The sequence below is a fragment of the Priapulus caudatus genome, unplaced genomic scaffold (assembly GCF_000485595.1).
Source record: "Priapulus caudatus unplaced genomic scaffold, Priapulus_caudatus-5.0.1 Scaffold82, whole genome shotgun sequence".
Classification (NCBI taxonomy): Eukaryota; Metazoa; Priapulida; class Priapulimorpha; order Priapulimorphida; family Priapulidae; genus Priapulus; species Priapulus caudatus.
Genome location: NW_014577143.1, coordinates 279,398 through 297,606, shown reverse-complemented (window position 1 = coordinate 297,606; position 18,209 = coordinate 279,398). Strand labels below are relative to the sequence as shown.

Genomic DNA, 18,209 nt, shown 5'->3' with positions numbered 1-18,209 from the left:
GATATATTTAGATATATTTAGATATAATTGTTTACGTGATGCTTATTATAAGGATGTAATATTGATTAACATAGTGGTAATCATGATGTATATACTTACTATAACTGCCATTAAATCAATATTCAGTAAATTTATATTACAAACTGGTTTGATGAAATAGTTATTTATTAGAATTCTCAGTAGAATTTGAGGTGAATTCACATCTGTAAATAACACTGGTAATTACCTACGTTTCCAATTGGCTATTTTTATCAGGAGCACGTAACCACATAACCTCAAAAATTCAGCGTCTTCGAAGTCCAAGGAGGGACTATAACGAAAACGGGAAGAGACAATTAAAGTAAAAAAAAATTAAGTCGGAATTAAAAGACATGATATCAAAAATGATGTCAGAATTTTAAAAGCGTATTTTTTAAAATTCTATTGCTTAATGCATAATGTAATATAACCTTAATATGAACAGAGCGCGTATAAGAAGAACTATTATAATATAATTTCCAATCAAACACGGGACAAATCCGGGGAAGAACTTCACTATATATATGTAAATACATCGCGCACAAAACAAAATCAGTTGTTAAATGTTTAACAATTAGTTGTTAATGTTAAATGTTAGTTGTTAAATCAGTTTAACAAAACATTGTAAATTACATTTGCTAAATGGAAGCACCAAATGCAAAGGGATCTGGACACGAGTTCAGGGAGAACAAAAATCAGTAATTGATTACGTGTTAGCCGATAGCGAGCTGGAAGAAAAAATTACCAACATGGAAATTGATGAAGATAGAATGTGGGGATTATGTAGATATGAAAATATGGATGGGATAATAAAAACCCGGTACAGTGATCACAATACAATTGAATTGGATATTATGTTATCAAATAAAGAAAAATACAAAGAGAATTTTGAAGACTCTACAAAAAAGGCATACAATATTAGAAATCAAAAAGGACTCCAAAAATGGAAGATTGCTACCAAAAATAGCAACCTTAATAAAATATGGTTAAAACAAGGAAGCTTCGAAAAGAAATATACAAAATGGATGAGCGATTTAAAAGGAATAATACCAGCTTGCTTTAAGAAGTCTGCCAAAAGGTGTGTACCAATACTTAGTGAAAAACTTAGGTTTCTCTTTGATATCAAGCGTTCACTAAAGAAAAAGCTCAGTCAAGCTAAATTTGAAATTAATACGAAACTAACCTATTATCTAAATGAAAGAATAAGAAAGCTCCATGGAAGGATTGGACTGCAACAACAACAACAACAAATAATAAAGTTTTATAAGCAGTTGGATGAGCTCCAAAAACAGGGAGAAATAAACTCGGGAAGCTTTTGGAAAACAAGGGAAAGGTTGCTCCCAGCGAAGGAAAATAAAATGTTTGGAGTGGAAAAAAAAGGGGAACCCAAAGTAAAGTTGGAAAAAGTCAATGAAATTAAAGGAGCCTACGTAGAACACTTTAAAGAATTATTAAGTACTAAGACTCCAGTAGGAGAGAAAGAATGCTACAACTCTTTAAATCAGTAGAAAAAATGTTTCAGAAAATAAGAAATATAAATAGAAGAGTCGAGGATAGTGAACCTAATATTAACGAAATTCAGAAAGTTATAGATTCACTAAAAAGGAACAAATCCCCAGATAACCAAGGCTTAATGTACGAGTTATTAATAAATGCAAGGGACGACCTAAAAATGTCACTGAAAATAATGATAAACTTGCTAATTCAAAATAGAAGTGTTCCTACAGAGTGGAATGAAATGACTATAAAAGCAATTTACAAAGGAAAAGGGTCAAAGGAAGACCTTAAGAATACTAGAGGCATCTTCTTAACGGATATTATGAGTAAAATAGTAGAAAAAAAGGATTTGGTATAGAAAACAAAATGTAATCAAGAGATGCACAAACCAGTGTGGTGGGAGAAAAGGTTATAGCACCACAGACCATCTATTTGTTGTTAGAGCCATAATAGATCAAAGTAGGAGTCTGAAGAAAAACATACTCTTGTTCTTTGGAAATATCCAAAAATGTTTTGATAAATTATGGCTAAAGGACTGCATGATTGACCTGTGGTTTAAAGGATTAAAAGGACCTTGTTGGAAAATAATATACAAAATGAATGAAAAAGCCACAATATAGCAGTTAAAACACATGTAAAACATTTGAAATCTATTTGAATTGACTATCTGAAACATTTGAAATAAATGAAATAGTGCGTCATTGGACCGTGTTAGGCCCAATATTATGTTGTATCACGTTAGACCAAGTACATAATTATGGTACACCGGTCTATAGGCGTGTTCACACACAAGAAAAACCGCGATGCTAATCGCGATGGAAATACCACGAATAATGTGCCTCACTATTGTTCACAGCAGAGCGGAATATCTCGCTAATCGCGTGAGCGGGATAATTCATAATCGAACTGCGCATGCCTGATATCAACCGGAATATAAGCGCCTGTCCGGTCGCGCGCGGGAGGAATTATGTACTAACCGGGATTCGAGTCGTGTTCGATCCACTACAGCGCAAGTGCAGTCGTTGGTAGTAGTCTAGCTCTGTTACGTTAACGTATGCTAACCTAGCTCGTTAGCGTTGCCCTAAACCCTCATCCTGCCCTGCCTTCTCTCCCCCGCCCATCCTGCTGTCTCCTCCTGCCCTCCCCACCTTTCCTCCGCTATCTCCTGCCGGCTCTAGCACTGTTACGTAACGGAGCTAACTGCTACCGTCTGCACGTATTTACGTAAGACACATCGTAATGATGGGAATAGAAAATACCGGATTATTTGACGCGAGCGTTCACAACACACGTCGCGGTGCAACTTAAATCGCGGCTAATTCCCTCCAAATAAGCGGCAGTGCTAACAGGCGATTTGCAGCGCGATGCGATCGCGAACCGATGAGATTTTTGCGATTCAACACATTGTAAAAAATGCTCGAGAAATTCGATTGCGATCGGCAAAACGCGAGATTTGCATCTGCGCTAAATTCCCGCGCCCAGTGTGAACGCGCGCATTAATGAAATCACGCCGTCTTTTATATAATGAAGTGATATCTGGGATTATGGAAATTGGGAGACAATGACAAAAATGGCTTAAGCGTGTACAGGCGGCGAAGAAAAATGCTAACAATTAATATGAAGATCGAAGACAAATATATTGAAAATAAAAAATGTTGGAAGGCCCTAAATAGCAAAGGAAAACAAGGTTCCTTCTCAGAGATCAAATAATAAAAAGATGAAGTAAATATACATACTTAGGCGAGATATTAAGTAAAAAAGGAGGATAAAAAGAAAGATAAAATACAAAGAACAAGATAAAGGTCGATTATGATGAGTGAATAATATCTATGCTAATGAACACCAATTTGAACAATGTCAATGGAAGCAACGTGTTTAAACTTTATGAATGCAGCTGTATGCCAGTCACTAACAAATAATAAGCGGAAACTTGACTAATAATCTACAAAAGGAAAAGAAAAAAATAGGTAGAGGATTTCGCAAAAATAATTTTGAAAGAAAGAATACTCGAAGCGCACAGCAAGACACACAACTAGAGTCACTATAGAATAGAAAGTGAATAAATCCAATAAAAAATAGAATATGTTATAAAAAGTTAATGTTATTGCAATACATTATTCAGTTAGAAAATGACAGATTAATGAAAAGAGTATTTTTAGAACAAATTAAAGAAATTGGAAGTAATTGGGCAAATAAGGCTTTAGAAATCTTGAAGGAGTATGACATAAGTATGCCACTTATGACTATTGGTTCACATCATAAGAAAGAATGGAAAAAATATGTGAAGGAGGCTATTTTAAAAACATTAATTATGAGAGATACCATGAGGTCTGGGGAGAAAACAAAAATGAAAATGATTTATATCGAAAGCTATGTATTAAAGCCATATATGACAAAACTGTCATTTGATGATGCATGCTTTGTGTTTAGGTGTAAGACGTGCATGATAAACTTAAAAGGTTATTTTAAAAATAACTACAGTAATGATATATGTGATTTGTGTGACGAAAGGAAAAAAGAAAATTTGGAACATTTATACTCATGTAAGGTATATAGAGGGTATAATAAAGGGGAACGAGTAGAAGATTGGAAAAGTGATGACCCGAAAATACTAAAACCAGCACTAGAATATGTTAGAAAGGCATTATCAATTAGAGAAAGTAAAACAATTAATGCTAACTTGTAGACAGAATTTCCTTATATACAGGATTTCCCAGCACATTCCAAGAGAATCAGTGCCTTGTGAAATACAAAAGAGGGACCCCAAGATACAAGATACAAGATGCGCACTGGGTGGCGCCACTGCTGTTATGGTCATAGACGAGACACGATTGTGTTTTCAGCAACATCATCTTATGTGTGCTAAGGCGAAAGGACCTCCGTGTCTGTCTACATAGACATCGCGTGATGCTGACCACAGAATAACGGATGCTGGGTCAGCAGACCTGGCAGAACGCCAGAGAATGGAGCGAGTTGGATGTTGTGTGTTTTCAGTTCTCGTGTGTTATGTAATACTCTCATCAGCAGAAGCTAAATCTATACCCATAAAACATGGCATAGGCCACCCAGTCATATTAAGTAAGTATTTGTAGCAGCAATCGTGGCAATGTATTATTTTTACGAGTATAATCGCGACGGTTGGTAGTGACACTGATATATGCATGTAATGATGTATGACTGTGAACCTTTACTGGCTTTAGATCGGTATTTCCCTGCAAAAAAAGAGAGAAAAAGAAAAGAAAAAATTTATTCCGTATCCTCTTATAGATTTGTGAGTGCAAGTTTTGCCTACTGCCTACTAGTACTATGGCTGATAGGGTCTATGTCTCCCGGGGTACTGCCGGAACGTACCCTGGTAACTATCTAGCTGGTAGTAGTGCCGTAGTGGTAGTGATATGGTTAGGGTTAGTGTTAGGGTTAGAGTTAGGGTTAAGGAGTAGGCGTAGGCGACTCCCTAGACTCGTTAGTGGAGTAGGTGAGGTACGGTCCGGCATATTAGATAGTAGTATTTAGTACCAGGGACAGTGCCAGGGTACTTTCCGGTATACCGGACCGTACCCAGGTTACGTTCCGGCAGTACCCTGGGGTACATAGACCCTATCAGTATCAGCAGTACTATGGCTCATAAGGTCTATGTCCCCCAGGGTACTGCCGGAACTAAACCGACCAGGCTCTCCGAATGTTACACGTCGTAGGAGCCTGACACCCTTCCATACGAAATGCCTGGTCGCTTGAAAACAAACTCCGTGTATTTTTCGCTACGCATGATGGGATATCTATTGGAAAATGGCAGCGTTTTTTTTAGTTTTATTTTATCAATTTATAAATAATTACTCGCTGACACGTAAATACATGCTCAGTGATAGCGCACATATAATAAATTGAGGCGTGGAAGTACAGAGAAGCGGTACCGTTAACAATCATAAAAAGTTAGATAATTTTACGTTTAATAGCAGCGCACATCATGCCGAACAATATTCTATTGCGTCGGCTTGTGACCCTCTCGCCAAAGTAGTGTTAAGCGAGAAGGGAACTTGTGGCTATGCCGGAACGTACCCTGGGTACGGTCCGGTATACCGGAACGTACCCTGGTAACTATTTGATATGGTTAGGAGTAGGCGTAGGCGACTCCCTAGACTCGTTAGTGGAGTAGGCGAGGTACGGTCCGGCATATTACTATTAGATAGTACCAGGGTACGTTTCAGTATACCGGACCGTACCCAGGGTACGTTCCGGCAGTACCCTGGGGGACATATAGACCCTCTCAGCCCTACTATGCCTACTATGCACTTGGAATGACTCAATAAAAATAAAAAAAAGGTAAATAAACACGAAATGTATTTACTACTAAAGTCTTAATGTTTCTCTACTCTATTTCACCTATTACTGCCGCTATTACGCATGCCCTGTGCACAAACAACATGAATAAGAGAGCAGGTAGGAAAGCGTGATTGCAAAATTCGCTCAACGCTCGCTTCATTTCACACCTTCACAGCACGAATACACATCCAACAGCTTCCATTTTGGTATCTATGTGTAGATAAATGCCAAGTTCCAAGTGCCTGTGGTTGCTAGTGCACTGACTCACAGTCACGGGACATAACTATTCAAATAAATATATCATCGTTATGTGCGCCGTAACTATCGCACTGTTGCCTTTCGCTACAGCATTGCATTTCTCAAAATCTTCACACGTACATGGAGTGTGTGGTGCAGACGAAATTTGTTGGTGCTGTGTCATGCCAATAAATGAATAATGGCAATATCAATATCATGACATAAGTGTCACTGTCAATGTGATTGATTGGTGTATTATCTACGCCTTTCAATTTCATTTGTCTCCAATGCGATCTCGTGTGTAAAACTCGATCCAGAATGAAAAGTAAACGTTATTTTTGTTATAATATAAATTATACATAAAATTCTTTTCTGATAGTGTATGTATGGATTTAACAGCTAAATTTCTCTTAAATAAAATGCCCTGAGTTTGAAATATTTGGCCATTTTCTAATACTATGAAACTATATTGCTAAATTTCCCTTATCTTCATTCACATCTTCACACATGTCACCGATCAAATATCACACGGGTTCATAATGTCTGCAGAATAACGATCAAAGTTGCATCCAACCAAAAATCAGAGTTTGTCTAATGACATTGCCATATGTTTGTGCATTGGCTATAGATCTGTAAGCACATCTGTAACCTTTATTTGCTTGTAGAAGTACTAGCCCCATACGTGGATTGAAATAATAAATACTATCACTTGTGGTGTCATTAGACAAGTATAGTACCTACGTCACGTTTATATACAGTCAGTGAAAGTTCATCATACTGCAGCAATGCACACAGTCTATATTTAGGTCATCCATTGTTAAAGTTCTTCAGCGGTTAGACAGTCTTTCTATGGAGCTTCCGGCATATCACAACCTTGAAAAATCTCGGCCACGTATACAGGGTTCGTAGCGGGTCTTCCAAAGTCTTATAAGTACTTGGTTTGCCAAAAATGAAATAAGGGCCCTTATTAGTACTTATTTTTGGTGAAATCTTAGAAAAGTACTTAATAGTCCTTATTTTTTGCCAAAGGACCAATTGTTTTATAAACTGTTCTCGACTTAGAGTAAGAATTGTTGTATTTAATACGGAATAATTAATTCTACTGTGCAATTGTGTATATAAATATTAATTATTAGTGTACTTTAATAGTCGCGTAAAAAAGTCTTATTTTGGCCTCCAGAAAGAGTCTTATAAGTTCTTATTTCAACATGTGTCTTACTACTATGAACCCTGGTATAGTTTTGGTAACCGTTGTATACACTGTGAGGGAAAAGCTACGGGGTTGTGGTTGAGTGTGTATAGGTACTAAGGTAAGGCCAAGACAAAATATAGGTGTGGTTACGGTTTCCTGACCGACCCTATTTATTCCCAGCTTACCACAAATTTATTAATTTAAAATTGGAAAATTTAAAAATGAAAAAAAATTTATCTTAAAATTTTTTCAGTTCCTGCTTGCAAAACGTCACAAAACGCACGATGCCTTCCCGGACATAACGTTTTTCCGTAATAAAATTTCAATGAAAAATAAAATGTTTTCGCTCCTACCACCTATTTTTTTCGGCATGAACGGTAACCGACACAGTATTTTGTTTTGGCTTAATGACTAGCAAAGTGAATTGGCACATACCGATGAGGCGGTCGGCGGATGGGTTGCGGCTGGGCTTTCGTCTCGGGATGACCGTCATTCATTTTGATGGTACAGAAGTTTCCCATGTAATCTGTAATACAGTCCGGAAGGACGGAATATGTAGAGAATGCTATGAGACCGTCATAGTTGTTCGGTGCTGTCCATTGATAGAACCACGCTTGTTTGGCAAAGTCCCCGATAACGAATCGCAGGATTGGAAAGGGCAATTTAAGACAGGCAATGGGGACTGTGGAGAAGACAATAGAGGCGTGGCACCTATTGCGATATATATAACCGCTGTGTCTGGGCCAGAGACAAGAAGAGAGCCAAGTTTCCCACAACGATACGAGACCCTATACATATTACGTATTGACAGCCAACTTGAACGCAATACACCTCGCGAGTTATGTGAGGTTTACTGCCCCGTGACTATACTTGTACCATTCCGCGCCAGTAATATACGGTCGGCGGAAATGCTTAGCTAAGGTAAACTATTAAAGATATTCATGTGAGTACGTCATACCTTCGTATTGGGCTCGGCTTATTAAATGCAATTCAGTCTAGACGCTAATCAAAGGGTGTGTTATTCAACCACACTTCAAAACGGCGGGGCGTAACCACTGATACGATTAAGGGTGAAGATACGGTGGCGTGCGGCGGGCGGCGATCCAGCTTGGGCTTCTGCTTTATATAATTCGTGTTAGATACCTAAAGGTGACCGTTGATTGCGCACATCTTTGGACAAAAATTGGTAGTGAAATTGGACGAGTACGGTGGTGAAGGGTCCGGTATGTGGAGTGAACCTACAAATCAACTGGAATAGATTCCAGGGGGACAGGGGAGGGGGACGGGCGTCGAGTTGCCCGGAATAGAGGTGTAGTGGCAGGGAAGGCCTAATATGTGTGGGGATTAGCAAAGCGTTGGGGTAGACGTACACGAGGGCTGGAGAAAGAGAATGATGCAGCGGGGGGGCGCTGTTGGCGGGCATTTAGGCCCCCGAATTGCTCAAGAAAAAGAAGCCCTTCGTAAATTTTCAATGAGTTTTTAATGCAAACCAAGTTAGATTGCTATTTTCCATGCACGCGAGCTTTGTAAAAGTAGCCGCCACGAAAAATTTTTTTAAATTTTTCCATTGGGATTTTAGTACAGCCAGTAATTCTTTGTGTTCCTTAATTAGCGGACAGGTAGATGTCATTGTAATTTTGCAGTATTACCTGTCAAGTTTAATCACTTTGGTCCATCAACTACGAACACAGAATCCAGACAGGTTAGGGTTAGATTAGCTTAGGTTCAGGAAGCTTTTTCAACATTTTGTAGGGAAATCCTAAAATGGGATGGAATGCATAGATTTGACGAAACTATGGACTATGAAACGCCACCAGGGTAGTTTTGAAAATACAGAGCCACCGGGCCTGGTAGGTAATGGCCCCGATTTACCAGGCCCCCCAGGGAAATTTTACAGGCCCGTGAGGACCGGTATTTATAACTGGGGGGTGATTTTCTACTGGAATCCGCCGGGCTTGCTATGATTACCAGAATAGATGTCAGGTGCGCTGACCTTTAAAATACGAAACGAAGGGCTGTCGTGACGGTGGATTCGGGTCCGCGGGCCTCTTAGGATTTCGACCCATGTCCAGCCTTGCAAAAGTTTTCAAATGTAAGAGTAAAACCTCTTCTAAAGTTCTAAAGTAAGCGGAGGGTTGGCCATAATGCAGTAACTGTCTGATTTAACACTCCATGGCTAGACTGTATATGGGCCCAAAGAACGTTCCGCTAACCCGGGAACTTAGAATGATGTCCTTTTCTTAGTGTAGTTTTTTTTCTTTTTTAGCTCATCTGACATATCCCGTAGCAGCGTTGGTTATGAATCGCGATGAATGTCCGTGCGTCCGTCGCCGTTCCGTCCCGTACCGCGCAACATTCTGTGGCACAAGGATCTTTAAGCGCGGTCGTACGTAATCGGGCACGATATTCGGGACGTTGGGGGGGGGGGGTAATCCGAGCAGAAGCGAGTTTGGGGAATAGTGCGAAGCGGTGTCCAATGAGTCAAAAGGTCAAGATGGTGTAAAAGAAGGGGAACATTCACTCCTTAACGTAAGGCTAACGGAGAATGGCAGAAAATTGCGGCCACGAATCTTAAACGCGTCCGACCTATGGGCTCGTGATAGTCGGTTGTTATTAGCCATTATGGTGAAAACATCACTAGTGCCCGAAATTGGGAGGTCACCGTAAAGGGTCAATGGCACAGCGGCAGTTTTAGACATTTTCTGAGGACCGGATGTCTGACGAGGCGATTGAAAAACTTTTTTTTTCAATGACGGGACTCCATGTTTATGGCTTTTCTATTGAAAGACGCATGAGAAAATGTCCTTCTGCTGAGACCGTTGCGAAGAGTAAGTTGTCTTGATAACCTTTTTGACCCTCCAAGAGGACGGACCCGTTTTAAACATGGATTTGTTTTGACCTGTTCAAAAAGATGGAACTTGCTTGCTATCAGAAGCCCTTCTCCCTTCCCACCCCCCTGTGCCCCCCTCCATCTGCGATAGTGGCCCGTGTCCTAAACACTGATGTGTATAGCAACTGCCGTGCTTGCAAATATTCTGCGCTAACAAATGTGGTACTGCCCGGACGGGGCACCGACTCAAATTTTACGTTTAAATTCGTAGCAACAAACAACCCTTCAAGATGAGCGCTGTCGCTCCGCGGCACTTGTTTTTAACAGTAAGGGAGTTTTCCAAGTGAAATTTAACCGTGATAACTTGCAGTCACTACATCCTTATAAATGCATTACTGTGTTTGATAACATGCGAGTATCGTTTAGTTCCAGGTGATGGGGGCAGTCAGGTGGAAGCCAAGCTTAACAAGACTGTAGTTCCACACAGTTACTGCGACAAGATCACTAGTGATTACTTCAACCTATGGCTGAACCTAGAGCTTCTAATTCCCTATGTGTTAGACTGCTGGGTCGACAACATGAGGTAAGCTATAGGTCACATGCTAAGCCACACGCCCACTTTGTATTGAAAATTAAATGCCCGTCAAAAGTTTTTGTCGTGAAAAGGAAGTACTCAAAACAAAACGAACAAAGGACCAGAAGTCTTATCGCATAAACGGTTTTTTAGAGGTCTACAAATTTTGAACCCAAACCCACTTGATCAGTACAATGGGTGTGGCCCTTTTGGTGGCCAAAAAATAGAAAGTTGTCAAGCCAAGTTAGTATCATGTTGGGATTGTTGTCATCTTTTGTATGCTCAGGGAAATAACATTAGACTATATATCACTAATATCAAGAGCTAATAAACACCCAGTGTGCAACGGGAAAACGGAAAAATAGTGCTATTTCACGGCAATGTTATTCTACTTTGCCTGCGAGACTAGACTAAGTTCAGGTATTGCGTTAAATAGCATTCTTTGCTCTCTAAAATAAGACCAACCGCTTGTCTCTACGATACTCCTAGGCCGAGATATTGGAGTGTAATCATGCCTCCCACAGGCCTCACACCACCTCGCATCTACATTATTCCCGAACGTTCTCGCCTTTTGCGGGTCTGGCTATCGTTTTCCGTCGCCGCTTGGAGCGCTGATAATTGATGTCACATGCCCAAATGTGGTACTCTTACTACACGATATATAGACTAAGAGGGTTCCGCGATTTTTCATATTACCCACAATGCAACGGCATTGCACAAGGCCATTAGGGTTCCAGAAACCAGTTCAGGCATGGTACAAGTACATTGAGCAATGCACCTCTGCCCATTTTATTCGCCTATTAGTATTAAGCAAATCCATTACAACGCCGCTCTCCTGCGGTGTTGTCAACTGCAGCAATCGGTATCAGAGAGAGCCACACAGCTTTTTTAGGCTGCCTAGCGTGATCACAACACCAGGTAAAGTGACGAGAGACCAGGCGGACCACAGACGCTTGGAGCATTTTCAATAAAAAAGCAATGCTGAATAAACACGAAATGTATTTACTACCAATGTCTTAATGTTTCTCTACTCTCTTTAGCCTAGTATTGCCGATAATTACCTGTAAATGCCGGTCAAATGCTCCTCTGCGACACACAGGTACACCGCGCGCACGGCACACGCCGCTACACATTTACACTTACATACATATATCGCCGGCATCCAGTAGGCAGCTGTTTGAGTGGGTGTGATGGTTTCCCTTGCACGTGCAGCATACTCTACGTAGAATATAGCACCGAGGCAACGTGTGAACAAGATTCGCCAAGCCCGGCTTTACAATTGCAGTGCGCTGACATGACTGTTCCATTTTCTCTCATTATAACCCACGGATGGAGAGACGGTATATTCAGAGACTGGGAGTGCATAACACGTCATCGGATAACGTAGATGGGGCACTCATTGTTCACATCATAGATGTAGACAGATACACCTCTCGCCCAACCGCAGACCAGTCGATCGTAGACATCCAGGCTTTTGTAGTTCTGAAAGTCCTTGAGAGTATAAAATGGACTCGGCTGGAATGTTAGGTAGTTCACGAGATCCAAATAGGTGTGTGATGGGAACACATTGTGGTCCTCACTTCATTCGGCATTGTCTATTTGGTATGGGTCTCGATTCCCAATGCACGCAATTTTCTCGAGATAGCGTGCTTTGGCTACGTTGTCTAGTGAATCAAAGTACTTATCCATACTACGTGCACTAGCTATTATAAAAAGCTGCGTTTGAAAGCTAGAGTAGATGCAGTAAAATCGGTGAAATTTCTGAACTCTCACGATGTAAACAAACTCAAGTCTATGAACATAATACGTGTTGCGTGCAATCTTCCGATCTGCTCAATATGTGAATCTGACGACTGTGTGGCAGCATCATTGAACTCGAGCACCTAAAACCCATGATGGTAAACCTGCTTGCAAAACCGGGCCTGCGCTGTTCATTCATAAAATTATCGCGGAAAAAACCGAACTCTCACAAAGCGACTTTCCTAATCCGCAAAAGGCGAGAAGGTTCGGGAATAATGTAGATCTATGCGAGGGCGGCATGAGGTCTGTGGGAGGCATGATTACGCTCTAATATCTCGGCCTAGGAGTATCGTAGAGACAAGCGGTTGGTCTTATTTTAGAGAGCAAAGAATGCTGCTTATTGCAATCCTATATCATTCTAGACTCGCAGGCAAAGTAGAATAATATTGCCGTGAAATAGCACTATTTTCCCGTTTTCTCATTGTACACTCTGGGTATTTATTAGCTCTTGCTAATATCTAGCCTTGTACACACCCAACATGTGGCTAAAGTGTGGCATTATCTCTTTCTATTAACCTGGGTGGATCACTTGCTCTTGAGATCTGAAGTTTGTGTACACTTACTATATCTGCACGTGCATATATGTGCGTGTTGACATTCATGGGTATTTTGTGCATCTAGCCATACACAGTGTAATGTTTACTCTCTGTATCTGTATGACAGTATGTATATGCGTCTGTTGTAGGCTGGATTACGACAATGTAACAAGGAAGGCCAGCGAACCCGAAGGTGTTAACATAAGGATTCCTGGCTTTGGAAACACCACGACTGTAGAGTGGCTGGATCCCAGTCAGGCCTCACCAGGTATTTGATCAGTATTAGTATTACCAGGGATGAATAATAACAAATTCATTGTCATTATTTACCCCTGGTGTTATCATCCCTTAAACCAATTTATCTGTAGCAGTTTTTCAATATCGGCAAATCTGGCTGTAGATCATAATGATGAATCTTTACAAGCAAGTTTTTTTTATAAAATTAATGTAATTGTAGTAATATTGTTTGCATACCAAAAACAAGTGCGTACCGTTACTTTTGAGTTTTATGCCGAGTACAATTCAAAGGGCATGCATGGAAATTTTGCATGTTGTAGTTGTTTTTCATGTAATTGTATTTCTACTAGCAATGGTGCATAAAACTGCTTGTGTACTGCTTTAGGCCTGTACTTTACAAAGATAGTAGATGCCTTGATCGCGTTGGGATACACGAGAGGGTTAAACATCAAAGGTGCGCCGTACGACTTCAGAAGAGCACCAAGTAAGTTGGCCAACCTGACTTCAACTTCAACCCAACTTTGTGTCACCGATAGTGGTTCACAGACGTTTGTAATGCGATCTAAAGATATTGTCTCTTCTCATGGTGACCGACTGAATGCAATTCATATCTACTGAGAGCTGTTCCAGATCTATTGCAGTCTGACTAACTAGGTGCTAAGCCAGCAGTAATTTGGTTATACACCCTCTTTCGATGGCACTTGTGTCCTCTGAAAAGCATGCATGCGCTGAAGAAAACAAAACTAATCTAAATGCATTCCTTCGACGCTCCCTCTTTCGACGACGGTTGCGTCTTCTGATAAGCACGCATACACCGAGGATAACAATATGAATCTAAATGCATTCCGTCGACGCTGACAGATTAACGATTTCTGTGTAGTTTACTTCGTTTCTATTTTCAAATTTACTGATATCTTGCGCCATCGCGAGATAGTCCGAGATTCGCAAGAAATTGCGGCAAAAATCAAAACGAGTAATCAGAATTCGAATCGTGCATGTTTCGGTCAATATGGCCAAGTATGAAGATTCTAAGATATGTTAGCGTTACTCTAGACAGTTGCTGTTACTCAAGCAATAACGGTAAGTATCATATAAGTGGAGAAAAACACGCGTCATGCTTCGAAATAATTTTCGAAATACTGGCTTTAACGTGTGCGAACGACGTATTAACAAGTTTCTGTCGCTCTGATCCGGTCTTTCAATGACGGTTTCGTATTCTGAGAAGCACGCACACGCCGAAAATAACGAAACCAATCTAAACACGTTCCTTCGACGTGGCCGGAAGGACTAACGAGTATCGACGGTTTTTCTCTCGCTCTGATCCGCAGACGAACACGGCGAATACTTCAAGCGGCTGAAGACACTCGTTGAGCAGACGTACTACTCAAACGGCAACCACAAGGTCAGGGTGCAAAATTAACACGAGTCCCGAGTCAAATACTCCCTGATTTACTGTCGGACTCCCTGATTTACTGTCGGACTCCCTGATTTGACATATGCAGGAGTCCGTGTGACTCCCTGAAAATTCTGTTATACTAACTAGTAGTAGTTTGTTCCAGAGAACGGCCTCACGGAATTTTAGCAATATTTATTTTTTCGAACCGTATTTTTTCAGCAAATGTCCAAAGAAAATTTGGCGGACGTGCATCGCACGAATCTCCAAAATAAGCACATGCGTTATTGTTGTCAATGTTAATGTTATGCTTTAGTTTTGAACTTCAGACTGCGAACTCCCTCATTTTGCTACAGACTCTCTCTTCTTGAGGGCAGGGACCCCCTTGTTCAAAATTTAATTTCTACCCCTGAAGGTCGTGCTGCTCTGCCACTCGATGGGCAACCCAATGGTTCTCTACTTCCTCAACGGGCAGTCGCAGGCGTGGAAGGACAAGTTCGTGCACTCGATGTTCGCTCTCGCCGGCGTCTGGGGCGGCACGGTGAAACCGATTAGGGTCTACGCATCCGGTGAGTGTGCGGCGGGTACGAGGAAGCGTTGTTTTACGGGTTTGTTACCTGGCAGGGATCGTTACCTGACCGGGGGTCGTTACCTGACCGGGGGTCATTACCTGATAGGGATCGTTACCTGTCTGGGGTCGTTACCTTTCCGGGGTTCGTTACCTTTCCGGGGTTCGTTACCTGACCGGAGATCATTACCTGACGGGGTTCGTTACCTGACGGGGGGTCGTTACCTGACCGGGGATCGTTACCTGACGGGGTTCGTTACCTGACCGGGGTCGTTACCTGACCGGGGATCGTTACCTGACGGGGTTCGTTACCTGACCGGGGGTCGTTACCTGGTTGTTACAGGTGAGAACCTGGGCGTGTTTCTGCTGAACCCGCTCACGCTGAGGAAGCAGCAGCGTAGCACTCCCAGCCTCGCCTTCCTCTTACCGAGCAGTGACTTCTGGGGACCGGACGAGGTGCTGGCGACGACGGCGCAGCGCAACTACACCGTCAAGGACTACAAGGCCTTCTTCGACGACCTGGGTTATCCGAACGGGTAAGCATGTAATTTAAAAATGCAAATTCATGTACTGAAGCTGCCTCTATCAGCGTATCATCGTACTACAAGGCCTTATTCGACGACCTGGGTTATCCAAACGGGTAAGGATCTGATTTAAACACAAATACATGTACTGAAGCTGCCTCTATCGGCTCTATCGTAGTTCTGTTTCTCGAAGGTATCGTTAAAATTCGATTCCAGATCGGTAAGCTCTGTAACGTCAACAGGCGTCTGTTTGATACCTAAAGACCAAGGAGCTAAATATAACAAGGAGAGGAAGCGGATTGGCTGTGTGCTTTTCGCCTCAAGGAATATGGACCATAATCAGCTGAAACAGCTGTGCAGAGCGAACCCAGAGACAATAGAACACTAATCTGTTCTAGGGTCTCTGCCGAACCCAAATTTGGGCCAGATATGGCGGCGCTTCCTCTCCTTGTTATATTTAGCTCCTTGCTAAAGACGTAGTGCCGTTTCGAAAGTATCGATAAAAGGCACCTCAGAATTCGACTCGCGCAAAAAATTTCGTCGGGGTAGCTCCGTGATCGAAGCCGCGGTGGCGAGAAATTCACTCGCCTGCCGGGTCAAAAACCGCGGCGCTGCTTGCAAAAACCTTCTCACTGGCGTACACTCTGGCGTTCACTTGTTTCTCCGTTTGTCCGTAATCGAGGTCGCGGCGAAGAATCCTCTTAGCCGGAAACTGCAGTGCCGCTCCCGAAATCTTCCAGCCAGCGTTTACTCTGGCGCTCACTTGTTTCTCCGTTTGTCCGCGCTGCTGCAGAAAAGCCACTCGCCTGCCGGGTCGAATACCGCAGTGCCGCTCCCGAAATCTTCCAGCCAGCGTTTACTCTGGCGCTCACTTGTTTCTCCGCCTTGCAGCTACGACTCGTGTTTACTCTGTTTTCTGCCGGCGTTCACTCTGGCGCTCACTTGTTTCTCCGCCCCGCAGCTACGACTCGTGGCTCGACACGCGCGACCTGATCGACATCGGCAAGCCGCCGGGCGTCGTCGTGCACTGCCTGCACGGCGCGAAGGTGGACACGGCCGAGCGATTCGCGTGGAAGGCGGGCAAGTTCCCCGACCACCAGCCGACGGCGACGTACGGCGACGGCGACGGCACGGTGAACATGCGAAGCCTGCGCGGCTGCCTGCGCTGGGAGCGCGCGCAGAAGCAGAAAGTGTACGAGCGCGGCTACAAGGGCGTCGACCACATGGGCATCCTCCAGCATCCCCCCATCATCGACTACCTGCAGAAGGTGCTGTTCTCTTGACGCGGCGGCGACGCGAGGCAATACGAAGAATAAGAGAATCTTTTGTAGCTTCTTAGATGCCATACGTATTAGGGGTGGGACGATTCGTCGATGTGTTGACGTATCGCGATACAACAGACTTCGAGGATACGCGCATTGACATGTTTGACGATTCAAGATACGCGTAGCGGTGCCCTACTGACTGAAATCCATATTTTTTAGAAGTGTAGTTTCATCCAAAAACAAAAACGTTTTCGTAATTCCATAGCAGTGAGTTGTTTACTAAGCACTCTACGATAATGATTTGTAAGCGTTTATATGATTGGTGGTGTACCGGTGAAGTATATCGTTAGAGAATGGTGAGACGTATTGTATCGTGTAGGCTGAACGTGGTACCGATCGTATAGTGAGTTACTCGTATCGTCTCACACCTAGTACCTACAAGGATGTGTCCGTTCCAGCTGCATGTGCAGGTCAGTGCTGAAGTTGTTAGGAATATCATTTTAGTTCTTTGCGGGTTCTGAGTCTACCATGGCAAATGATCAGTTAGTTACTTTGCATCATATTAGGCAGATAAGTAGTTGCTAAATGATGCAGAAATCTGTTGAAGAAACCGATATAGTTTACTGGTGCGTATCAGTAGTGGAATTATCGATGACAACAATCAGTGGAAACCACGGGCTGAGAAAAACTGTGATCATTTTCTAAATCGTTTTAAGATCTGTAGGGAAGTTTGGATCTGTATTGAAACTTAAAAGTTGTGTTATTTAAAAAAAAAGTTATTTAAAATTTGTAACTCTGGTCATTCACATAGTGACACTAGATAGCACACCAGTCATTTTTGCACACATCGTTTCAACCTAAGTGTAACCCATGCTGCTTCACACATTTTTGTATATGGTTAAATAGTTTCTCTTCCTTTTAGGTCATCGATCTAATAATAATAGCAGTAGTAATAATAATTAATGTTAATGTTCCTACAGAATGCCATTGTGTCGTGCTGTAATTGTTTGAATTATCTTAAGACAGTTGATCAAATCTAATGTCTCTGTTCTCTGTTCTTGTCTGTGCTAGACAGGAGGGCAGATATAGAGCCTAACCCATAAACCTGAAATCGGAATAATACAAATTGGAATGGGTGAGCTTTTTAACTTGCTCCAATGATTGCGATCTGTTTACGTACAAACGAGCGAGTTTTGCAAGCACATAAGGTCACCGCTT

The 18,209-nt window shown here is 42.1% G+C and overlaps 1 protein-coding gene across 1 annotated transcript in view; it reads left to right on the top strand.

Annotated features, from left to right (window-relative positions):
* The first annotated feature begins 4,432 nt into the window (after positions 1-4,432).
* LOC106804666 (group XV phospholipase A2-like) overlaps positions 4,433-18,209 on the top strand; it is a 14,894-nt gene continuing 1,117 nt past the window's right edge. Inside the window, exons 1-8 of the mRNA XM_014805941.1 lie at positions 4,433-4,593; positions 10,521-10,677; positions 13,154-13,272; positions 13,627-13,725; positions 14,570-14,643; positions 15,050-15,203; positions 15,546-15,738; positions 16,688-18,209. The exon at positions 16,688-18,209 is cut by the window's right edge and continues 1,117 nt beyond it. Coding sequence (XP_014661427.1) covers positions 4,479-4,593; positions 10,521-10,677; positions 13,154-13,272; positions 13,627-13,725; positions 14,570-14,643; positions 15,050-15,203; positions 15,546-15,738; positions 16,688-17,009 — 1,233 coding nt within the window. The 5' untranslated portion in view covers positions 4,433-4,478 and the 3' untranslated portion in view covers positions 17,010-18,209. The remainder of the gene's footprint in view (positions 4,594-10,520; positions 10,678-13,153; positions 13,273-13,626; positions 13,726-14,569; positions 14,644-15,049; positions 15,204-15,545; positions 15,739-16,687) is intronic.